The 11,775-nt window shown below is 39.5% G+C and overlaps 1 protein-coding gene across 7 annotated transcripts in view; it reads right to left on the bottom strand.

Annotated features, from left to right (window-relative positions):
• The window catches only part of NUP153 (nucleoporin 153), a 45,841-nt gene that overhangs the window by 1,579 nt on the left and 32,487 nt on the right, over nt 1-11,775 (bottom strand). For 5 of the 7 annotated variants that reach the window (XM_054057399.1, XM_054057402.1, XM_054057398.1 and 2 more), the window contains 8 exons: nt 11,565-11,655; nt 11,117-11,236; nt 8,880-9,494; nt 6,705-6,899; nt 5,328-6,167; nt 3,379-3,747; nt 1,768-2,040; nt 12-171 (listed from right to left, as the gene is read on the bottom strand). In XM_054057399.1, the coding sequence (XP_053913374.1) occupies nt 12-171; nt 1,768-2,040; nt 3,379-3,747; nt 5,328-6,167; nt 6,705-6,899; nt 8,880-9,494; nt 11,117-11,236; nt 11,565-11,655 (2,663 nt within the window). The remainder of the gene's footprint in view (nt 1-11; nt 172-1,767; nt 2,041-3,378; nt 3,748-5,327; nt 6,168-6,704; nt 6,900-8,879; nt 9,495-11,116; nt 11,237-11,564; nt 11,656-11,775) is intronic. The other 2 variants (XM_054057400.1, XM_054057404.1) reach the window with 1 other exon arrangement.

Below are 11,775 nucleotides of genomic sequence, written 5' to 3'. Positions count from 1 at the left end.
CGGTCTCTTACCCCACTGTAAACGCCGCAGGCTGGCTGAACGAAAATCCTGAAGAGCCAGAAGGCTGTGCCGGCGCTGCTGGTGCAGTAGGATTTGCACCAAAAGTAAATACTCCAGGGTTATTGGGAAAGTTGAAATTAGATGTATTACTTCCAAACTGGAATATAGAACCTGGGAAGATGGGGTGAAAGCAAAAGGGAATTCAGAAAGTTGAAATTTGAGTTCATCTTTTCCAGCAAAATTCTTGTATCGTCCTCACTGTTTTTAATGAACTTTTTTTACAGGTCGCTCAAGAGGCCAAAGTTGGGGTGGGGGGTGGTGCCCCACAAGAGTGCCAGATCACTGTAGGGAACAGCATATGGCAGAATTCATACACTTCAATAGAGAATCATAAAGGGAGGCTTAAAAGTAACACTGCTGGCACACTGGCAATGAACTGTTGGCAAACTTCTGTACCGCCATTAAGTTTATACCTGCGTGTACTGAATTTTATTAATGAAGTCTTAAATTATAGTGTTGAATCATGTAGGTTTGCTATTTAAGCAAACTCGCTTGTGTTAATGGAGTCAATCTGGAGACTCATTTCATTTAATGTGCTAACACAGCACCTCATCTTAAGAAAAGAATTCCTACCATCAAAGTAACTGATAAAGCAACAGAGACAATCCAGGGATATGGTTATTTTACAAAGGCATGTAGTGATAGGACAAGGGAGAATGGCTTTAAGTTGGAAGGAGGAAGATTTAGATTAGACATTAGGAAGAAATTTTTCACAATGAGAACGGTGAGGCACTGGCACAGGTTGCCTCAGGGAAGTTGCGGATGTCCCCTCCCTGGAAGTGCTCCAGGCCAGGATGAATGGGGCCTTAGGCAGCCTGGTCTGGTGGGAGGTGTCCCTGCCCATAGCAGAAGGGTTGGAACTGAAGGATCTTTAAGGTCTCTTCCAACCCAAACCATTCTATGATTTATCTATCTTTCAGCTGCTGCTGGATTAACGCACAACTGACTAACGTGGGGCACCAACAAATCTACTGATCAGTACTAAAATATCTGTTAATTCTTTCTATCGTGTAAAACTTCAGAGAGGAAAAGAGGACACTTCCCTTTACGTAATGTATTTGATATCATATTCAAATGTTCCGGCTGTGTGTTTTTCTCCTTTAATAATTACTAGTGTGGAACAGGTCTTTCTTACACTTAAAAATAAAAGCATCCTTCTCTGCCCCCTTTCCATGATATTTTACACCTCATCACTAAAAAGAAATTTAAAATCTTAACCCAAAGTGCTTATTCTGGCCATATTCTTGCACTGCAAAGCCCCCAGTCCAAATAAAGTGCCAAAGCCTAAGTCAGATAACTAAGAACTACTCTAACAAATCCAAAAATAATAATTTTGCAGTGCTTCTGCCATTCCAGTTTGTTCAACCTTGCCAATGAATATTCTGTGGTTTTCAACATTTCCTTGTAATCACTAGATTTCTCAAGAAAATAACCCCAATATTTAGGGGTAGGGTTGCAGCCTCCACATCTGCTACATTTATTGTGCTTCTGCTTACTGTGGAGCTGGCACACTACGGCACATCCTCCACAGTCAGGAGTGAGACTTGATTCTGTAACCATTATTGTTATGGAGGGAAATTCTTACACTTAAATATGTGTGCAAGGCAGAAGTCTTCTTTCTCCATATAACCTAAGGTGCACTTGATGAAAAGTAAAATAAAAACACAATCATTGACAGCAGAAGGGACGAGGACGGGCAACTCTCACCAGTGCTGGGGGTAGCAGAGCCAAAACCCGGCTGCTGGGTCGCTTGCTGTCCAAACACGGAGGGCTGAGTACTGCTGCTCACGGAGCCGAAGGCAGTAGGAGCAGGCTGAGTGCCAGCTGAAAACAACGTTGCTGACAGCGATCCAAAACTTGGAGCGCTTGGCTGGCTGGACCCTTGGCTCTGGCCAAATGCTGGTGGCTGACTGGCGCCAAACACTGGGCCAGCAGTAGGCGCTGAAGGCCCAGAGCCAAATGGAAACGAAGAGGACGACCCTTGGGGAAAAGAAGGGAAATGTCAGTATGTGCAGGCTTTTCCCCTCCTCCACAGAATCAATCTAGAAACAAAGGTTCTAAAATCTCATGTTTGCCAAGTCCAGTAGCTGAATACTCACCTTAAGTTCAAACTAATTGTGAGTGTATAAAGCAAATAAGGAAATTGTACCTTTTCTTGCAAGTAGCTTAAGAAACACCTTATCTATGAGAGTCAGACAAATCTCAAACACATTGGTTGTCTAGAGTCAATTACTGAGTTAACTTTTATGTTCTAGGAACAGATTCCCACAAATAGCACATTTTAATTGTTACTTACTACAAGCTGTTTTTATCAGACAGAGAATATTCATTCAAATTGTATTTTTTCAAATATACTGCACGAAAGGGAACATTTTAAACAGCACTATTAATGAAATTTAAGCAAGTTTCACTCAACACAAAATACCTTCTATTGCACCGTGACTTGGAAAGCCTGATTATTTTCCTTTCCAAGGCAACAAACAGACACACAGGAAAAGTTAATACTGAGTTGAAGGCTTCTGCATTAAAAAAAGCCGTTTGTGAAGATGTTTGAAACACTGCTTTGACAACCTGAAATTACACTAAGTTACTGATTTGTACACAGGTTAAACTGATCTTCTGGCAGTTACAATTTAGGACTGTTTTCTCTCCATTTCCGATACACAAAAAAGCGTGCAAATTTAATTTCTGTGACTGATAAGCCTAAGCAATCGGATCAAACCAGATCAAGCCTGTCCCTGACAGGTTCCAGCTCATTTGCCATGTACTGCTAGGCCAGCAGGAATACGTGATTTGGGAGACTCAAGCCTTGTATCATACTGCTAAATTCATGGAGTGGGGTAATTAACATAATACATGAAGAAACTTTATATAGATTCTTATCTCCGTCTTCTCTAAATTGCTAGAAAACAAAACAATGGCCATGATGCTTAGCAGATACCAGTCCTTAAGCAGCAGCAATTGCACATAAAGGTACTGTGTTTATATGTGCTTGTGAAGGATTTTGCAAATCTTGACATGATTTAGTGAGGAGGAAACTACCATTCTCATGGTGAAAATTTCCTATGCAACTTGAAACCTAGTAATGGATTGTCCTTTGCATAAAAACAAAGCTGCTGCCAGTTCATGCCTGAACTTTATTTCTCAGACTGTGAAAAACAGCCCAAATTTATATTGCTGATTATCAATACTCATTGTTTTTCTCTATTTCCATGCACTTTGCCTACACATTACCCAAACTAAAACATTCACGAAACAGTATTTCCTTGGTCCTCCATGTAATGGCAAAACCAAGAAGAATATTTATATAAATTGTACCCGTTGAACTTGATGTGGTTGTGGCTCCAAAGGTAAAGCCTGGATTTGCTGCATTAGTACTACTGGCTCCCGAACCAAACAGAAACGAAGCAAGAGCTGGGCCGGTGCTGGAAGATGTGGTTGCTGGTTTGTTTTCTTGAGAGAAGCCAAATGACTGAGATGCTGCAGATTCTGCAGAATTGCCAAAAACAGAGCTGCTCACAGTGTTGCTGGGTTGTCCAAACACGAAGGGAGCGGGAACTGGCTGAGGGTTTGTAGAAGAGATGGTGCTGCCAAACACACTGCTGCTGTTGGCTGAAGTGGCGGGTACGACTGTGCTGGAGGAATTAGAGCTCAAAAAGCTGAAGGATGGCTTTGCTGCTCCTTGATCTGAAAGAACAAACACTACATAAACCACCACAGAAATGCCAAACAAAGTACTGCAAACAGACTCCTGTTTCAATTACTGCACAAAGAGCATCCCTGAATGACACTTCAAAACGTATCCCAGCTATTGTGGCTAAGATAAGATGCAGATTTAATGTGCTGATGTAGATTTAATGTGATGATTGTTGCCATCCACAATTAAAGGAATGGAAGAACTTTGAAGAACACCATTGCAGTCTAGGCTTCACTGGTTACAAACACTAAGTGTTGGCTGTCATCACCTGAACCAGTACTAACCAGTACTTCTGACGTCTTGGAATAAAAACACATTTCAGATGTTCTTAGAACATCAATCGCCTGTAACCGTGCCGTGGCTTTGCCCAATGGAGTATTGAAAATCGTATTGAAAATAAGCAAAGCTTACCACCCTCCAGCCTAAACTCTTCCAAGCTTACGTTCACTGTACCCAAGTACCTGCAAGACCTGCCTTTAGGAGCAATAAAGAACAGTACTGAGTTTTACAGGCTTCAAATAGGGCTGTCTTTTAAAGTAAGTCATTCTTCAGCTTTCCCTAAGCTGCTGGTCTAATTCTCATTATTAATTTGATCTGGCTTTCAATTTCTCACTATCTTTTTTTTTTCCCCAGCAGTTACAGCCCCTTTTCACCTATGCCATTTTTAAGAGCCCATACCATTCTTAAGAATGCTTGTTAAAATTTCTGTTTTGCACATGGTGCTTCATGAAATTTCCGTGATTAAACCAAACCCCAGAACCTTACCTGGCAGATAAAACAACCCAACTAAACCTAACCTAACCTCAAATCCACCCACACAGCCATCTCCCCTTCCCCAAAGCCCACAATCCTCCAAATCCCTTCTGCTCAGTAGCAGTTCAGCCTAAGAATACTGTGATTAAAACGACTATGACCTCATGTATTGTTTTTATTCACTGTTAATTACCGATGTCCTTTTCCTTATCACTTCAGAAGTCAGAAACTAATTATGTCCTCTAAAACACAGCTGCTAAGATATACAAATGGAATTTAACAATCAGAAGTTTTCCACACACTGAAGAACTTTAATCCTCCACTGCAGGCTCAAATTAAAGGAATACAAAGCCGTGTAGAATCTGTGCAGTGATTTTTTTTTTACCTTTGTAGCAGTGCAGAAACCGCAGTACACCCTGCAGCATAGGTGCAAGGACACGGGAGTAAGATACTCCCTCTCTTGCCCCCTTTCAGTGTGAGAAACAATACTGTTACGAGGCCTCTACATTTCACTATACCATAGATGCGATCACCAGCTGTGCTGTGATCACTGAGACCATACAACTTCTGTGCTTATACAGAAAGCAATACGGGCTCCTGAAGGTGTAGCAATTGTTTGTGTTGATATAGAACTTGCTACATATTGCCTACACATCAACAATCAGAGCTAAAGACAGACTTCAGGTAATAATTAAGCCTTTCCTAAAACGATAATGCATGAACACATCAAATCCCATAGACTTTGTCCAGTGTAGCTTCAGAGCTATTATTTGATGGACACCAGCAGACAAGTGAACACAAAAGATGTTTTGTTTACCTGAAGTACTGGTTTGTGCCCCAAATGCAAAAGATGGCTTTGCCTGCTCAGTTTCTTTCTCCGATGATTTACCGAAATTAAAATTGAATATAGGTTTTGCTGTGCTCTCCTCTTTGGTATGCTCAGCCGTCCCAGCTGAAAAGATAGGTTGTGCCTTTAACTCTTCATTGTCAGCTTTCTTTCCAAAGGCTAATGGAGCAGCAGAAGTGACAGAGTCCTTTTTCTCTTCTGTCTTTCCCAAAACAAACTGTGGGGCAGGTGCAGACTCCACGGTGCTGAAAGAGAAGCCTGCTTTTGATGGAAGAGTTTCATCCTTTTTCTCATCTGGCTTCTTAAATGCAAGAGCAGGTGATGCCACCTCCTTTTCTGCCACAGTTGTGAAAGTGAAGTCACCAACTCCGGTTTTATTCTCATTGGTAGCTACGGAAGAAGTAGAACTCGTGCCAAAACCAAAACTTCCCAAAACAGGTTCCTCTTTCTTTTCCTGCTGTCCCAGGCTCGGTGTCCCAAACTGAAATGTTGAAGGAGCCTGACTGGTTGTAGATGAAAGTCCAAAGGTAAAACTGTTACTTTTACTTTCTTTTTTACTGTCTTCTGGTTTAGAGTCTGAGGAAGAAACTCCAAATTTCAAGTCCCCTGGATTAGCAAGAAACTTAAATTCTGAAGTCACAGTGCTGGAGGATGCTGATTCAGATGCAATGCCGAACTTGAAGCGCCCTTGTTCTCCAAATTTAAAGTTTCCTGCGCTACCTAACGTATGAGAAGAATCAGAGGATGATGGGACACCAAATTTAAACGAGGGCATTGCAGCATTTGAGGACACAGCAGCAGAACCAAAACCTGCAGAAATAAGTAATAATGTTAAGTTTGCAATATACGATATGCTACATGCAGGCTTTGGCTACATAGCTGGGATTCTAGTCTTGAACTTCCCAGAGTCAAAACTGTTTTTATTAAAAACAAAACCAAAAAACCCACAAAATCACCAACAAACCACAAAAGAGTATGAGAATTCTATACTTCCCCTCTACATATGCCTTTTCACAATGGTATTCTTCTGTCTACTACCTGCCCTTGGAAAGCATACTACTAAATTCCTTGCAAGATCATGCTTTTAGTCTAAACTCCAAATGAACAACACAAAAGGCTTGTAAAGAACAACTACGTTATTAATATGAGCTTTTCTCTCAAAAGCATAACCTTTTTTTCTGGAAACAGAGACACATTACCTTACTTAAGCAATATTTCTAGAGACAAAATGAACAATTTTGTCATGCTTCAAAGGAAAAATAACAGTATTTTAAAAAAAACAAAACAAAACAGAAAAGAGAAAATAAACCGCAGAACACACACTCCTGTTTAATCATTGAGTATTACCTTTGAGTTCTGCTTTGGTGCCTGGCTTTGCACTTTCACAGGCTACACATTTTGTGGCTTCCGCTTTGTTTTGGACCAAACAGACCTCACAATCCCAGCTTCCTTCAGGCTTCTTGAATTTGTCTAAATCCAAAAATCCTCCAGAAGGAGCAGAAAATGCAGAAACGCTGCTACTGGTCACAGGCACTGAACTCCCTGAGAAGCAAGCCAGATAGTTAATCATCCTGTTTAAACAATAAAGTGAACACGAACTTTTTAAGAAATATTTAAATGCTTACTAAACTACAAAGCGGACAAGCATAACAGTAAAACACCCATGAAAATACAAAATAGTTCAGTCAAGCTCAATCTGAGAACGTCAACAATAGAAACACTTGGATTCTTCTTTATAATCTATGATTCTAAGTATAAATTGAACCAGTGACATTAAAACAGCAACTGCAGTTCATTACAGCAACACAGCTTATTTCAGATGTACTGTACTCGACAAACTACTAAAAGAATTTTAGGTGACACAAGTAACCCATAGCCAGAGTTAGCAACACTCAAGTTAATGATTACTGTTAAGTGATGGTGAGGATCAGAATTTATCCGAACTATCCACCATCAAAGGCAAAAGACAGACATGTTCAATAGTACATCATGACAAAAAAGAGAGACAAACTCAGAAGCTTCCAAACCCACAACTGTGTTCAGTACAGAAGCTATACTGTCTTCAACAGCAGCAGAGATCTCCATAAAGAGGCCCAAAAGACAACCCTTGTATTCTGATTTTTCTCCCCTGTAAGGGAAGAGATGTCACTCGATGATGCACCCCAACAGAAAACTTCAGCTCCAAGAGTGCAAGGATTGAAGTGGACATCCAGAAGGCACAAAAGCACCACAAAATTGTCACATTCACCTATAGTTTTTCAATCACTGAAGATGGTTTTTAAGAGAGAGGCAGAGGATAATGTCTCATATTCAAAACAGTAAAGACAGGAATGGGTCTTCCCTTCAACAGCCCACCCAGAGAACTTTATCTTCTTTCCCTTGTCAGATGTAATACAACTGTGCAATTCTCTATAACACGATGGCTGTGGCAAACCCCTCGCGTTTCCAAAATTCCTCATTGCAATGGCTAGAGTCTCAGACAAAAGTGCCAGCTGATCAACTCTGAGGTTGAAAGCCCATGAGAATAAAGCTCCCTCCGAAATGCATTATCTTATCTGAAGAAACTTCACTCTTACTGTATAGCGTTCTTACAAAAGCACAATAGAATCCATCTCAGATTTTTTTTCCCCCCTCTGGATGTATTTGTGAAGGTGTTTTTTTACATAATGATATGGTATATAATGTTAAGAGCCAATGAAATTTAACACTAGAATAATTACTTGTGCTTTCAAAACAACTACATTCAAAATCCATTACAATCACATATCACGAGCAACAACCCAGCACTGCACTGAAAACAAAAGTCTGGAAGGACCCTGACCTTTCAGAACAAGATCACCCAGGTTCTGGAAGACTACCTCTGTCCTTCAGAGGCATAGCTGAACATACAGTTTTGTTTTAGCTTAACTGCTAACTCCCCGAAGTCTGGAAGGACCCTGACCTTTCAGAACAAGATCACCCAGGTTCTGGAAGACTACCTCTGTCCTTCAGAGGCATAGCTGAACATACAGTTTTGTTTCAGCTTAAGACGACTAGTTAAAGACTACACTGCCTTGAATCTGTCTTCACACCTCTGCTCAGTTACACACAAATGCTGAGTGAAGATATTCTTGGCTATGCTCTGTTTCTCCTTATATTTAACAAGAGGAGAAAAAAACCCAGTAATTTTTATCCCTTTCTATGGAGTTCCCATTTTTTTTCCAATGAAAATGAGCAAATTTGTTTTAAGTTAATTAAGGCATCCAGTTTAGTCATCTTCCGTCACTAGCTGCAACGCAGGGTACAATTGCTTCAATTCAACTCAGCACCAATATATTTCACAGTCAGTTCAACTCCTGTGACGGGCTGGAATCTGATTTACGACCTTAGAAGTGCCTGTAACCATTCCTGCAGGCAGGCACTAATCCACCCTATCTGGCACACAGCCACACTGCTGAAAATATTTTTTATATGTAATGTATTTTATTCTGCAAAGAATGCACAGAGGCTGAGATTGAAACAACAGAAAAGAGAAGAACACACCTGGTTTCTCAGACTGACAAGCTACACATTTGCTGTCTTCTGCCTTATTTGACACAAGGCACACCGCAGAGTCCCAAGAGCCTTTTGGCTTCTTAAATTGGTCTCCAAACCCTAGAGTGACTGTTGTGTCGGTGCTGCTGGAGGAAGATGTCACTGTCACCGAGTAGTCTGTGACCACTGGCAATGTCAGAGCAGGCATTACTCCTGTTCCAGGTTTTGGTGTCTCACACGCTATACATTTTGTAGCTTCAGGTTTGTTCTGGACCAGACAGGTATCACAATCCCACATGTTGGGTGCCGTTTTAAATTTGTCTTCAAAGCCCAACGCCCCTGCTGGAGGGACTGCTGCTTTAGAGGTGACACATTGACTTGAGCTTATGATCTGCTTCGTACTCTCCACTGTTGAAACTTTAGCAGCTTGACATGTTACACACTTGCCATCCGTGGTTTTGTTCTGCAGACATGGGTCATGTGTGTCAGGCTGCCAAAATGAAGAGGCTTGTTTAGAGGTGTCTTTACCTGCAGAAAAACTACTTATTGCAGGCCTTGTATAGACCACTGTGCTTGTAACAGGTTGTGCAGATGCAGAGGAGTGTGTATTCACAGATGTAAAGCCTAGAAAAAAAGAATAAACAGGCAGATATCTTACTGATAAAGCAGTATCGTCACTTTGTCTAGGTTACTTATGCTACTAGATAGCATATTTAAACCAAGTGCCAATGGTTACAACTACACATTCTGACTAACCGCAAGAGGAAGTCCTTGGAAATCTTACCTAAAGGGATGAAATTTCATATGCTGTACTGGGACACAACAGAACATTTATTTAAAGCTTGATTTAACTCTTCATTTCCAGGCAACCTTTAAATACAAATCCTCACTAGCACAAGTGTGAACAAACAGTACTGAAAGCTACACTGTCCATCACAGACAAGAAATAATCCCGTTTCATTTTAAGACGCTATGCCCAATCAAATAGAATTTCTAAAGCTGTTTCTGCCAAAGTAGATGACTCACATTTACTTTGGTGGCTACACAGCAGTTGGTACTTGGAGCAGCAACCCACATGGCATTTCTCCACAGATATTGAATATCAATTACAGAATAAAAATTAAGACAACAGCACAATTGTTATCTATAATCTTTTTGCGCAAAATGCACTGGACACAGGCCAACTCCTTATTTAAAGGTGCCAATTTTAACAGAAAACGAGAACCACCAATATGGAAACATGAAAGAAAATGCCATGGCAATGCATCTTAAATAGCAGCACAAAATACTTGCAAAGCTATAATAAAAATGGGTTTTTATTATGCTATTGTTGTTTAGGGGCTGTTTTTTTAATATTAGAAGGAGAGTACTTGAACAGTGTGGATTTAGAACATGCTTCTCTTAAACTGACAAAGAAAATTAGTGTCACTTCACTCACAGGTCCTTCTTTAAACAAAATGCACAGTATATTTTCTCTCCCTTAGCATTTTCCAATATCAAAAGGCACTGCCTTCCTAAGAGATAAATAGATTTGTCACTTCATAAAAAAAAAAGGCCTGATGCAACTGAAGTCTTTTGGGAAAAGTCAAATTCAATAAAACCCTTTTTCTTAAAAGAAACAATATCATCTATACACATACTTTATTAAACAGCTGAAAACAAATCTAACTGCTTAAAAATAAAAATCAGAAAAGTGTTTTTAAAGTGAACAGCCCACTTCTACTTAAAATTTACATCCGAATCCATTTAATCTATTGCAACCATTACAATTTAAGGCTAAAAAATTTGTGGATTTTGAAATATCCTTAGGAAGGGAACAGCTTTTACAATTTTTAATTCCCAGGGACTGTAAAGATGGGAAAGCAATGTTTGTAAAGCATTTTACAAATGTTTCCTTCCCCATTCCATAAATTTTATTTACTCAAAACGAAACACTGATTATTTGACTAATTCTCTTTAAATTTCAGTTACAATTACATCCTAACACAAGCAAGAGAAGCAATGCATCTGGTCTGAAGTTGCAGTTTTCCTTCCAACAATACAAAGCAACTTTGAAGGGGAAATCCACCCTAACAGATACAGCATTTAACATAATGCTCTCCTATGTTTGTATTTATAGCTAGTGTTGCATTAACTGTGACAAAGCTGGGTTTTTGTGGTTGTGGTGGTGTTATTTTAAATTCAATGCAGATATATACTAGTGTATTTCTTGCAGTATCTTTTTTAGGAGGAGTTCATTATCTCACCAGGGCTTTTTAGAATGTCTAACACACTTCCTTCCTTTAAGACTTTTGCCGGTTTGGTAAAGCCATCGTATTCTTCTTTTTCTTCCTTCTTATTGCTGGTGCTGTTTACAGTGGTGGTATCTTTAAAAACAAAACAAAAAAACCCCACCTTTCACAAAGAAATCCAACTGAAAGACATTCACGTTTGCTAAAAAGAAGAAATTCCAACTTCTATGTCTCTTATATAAAAACCTGCAAAATTCTACCTTGTTTACTATAGTGTACAATTACTAAAATAAACAGTTTAATAATTTTATAATTTCATTTTAATTTGGTTAAAAGTAGATCTGTCACTGAAAACACACTTTGCCTGGAATTGCTAAAAGATTCAGAAAGAATAGATTTACTATTTAATACACAGAAAAAGAAAATCAGCACTTCAGGTCTGAAATGCTAGAATTTCTGTTACCTAGAGTAAGTAAGGATGTCACTGGTGTATCACTGGATCCAGAAAGCTCTGCTGATTTTACAACAGGAACACTAAATGTAAACCCAATCTGCTACGAGAAAGAGAGATTTTTCAGGTTCTGAAACTAAAGAAACTTTAATCAAATTTCAAACACAAATAAAAACTGAAATCCAGTCTTCAAACTTTTGGTAAACAAATGAATTATAAGCGA

This window comes from Cuculus canorus, chromosome 2 (genome assembly GCF_017976375.1).
Source record: "Cuculus canorus isolate bCucCan1 chromosome 2, bCucCan1.pri, whole genome shotgun sequence".
In the NCBI taxonomy this organism is placed as follows: domain Eukaryota; kingdom Metazoa; phylum Chordata; class Aves; order Cuculiformes; family Cuculidae; genus Cuculus; species Cuculus canorus.
Note: the sequence above shows the minus strand (reverse complement) of the source record. Positions and strands in the feature narration are given on the sequence as shown.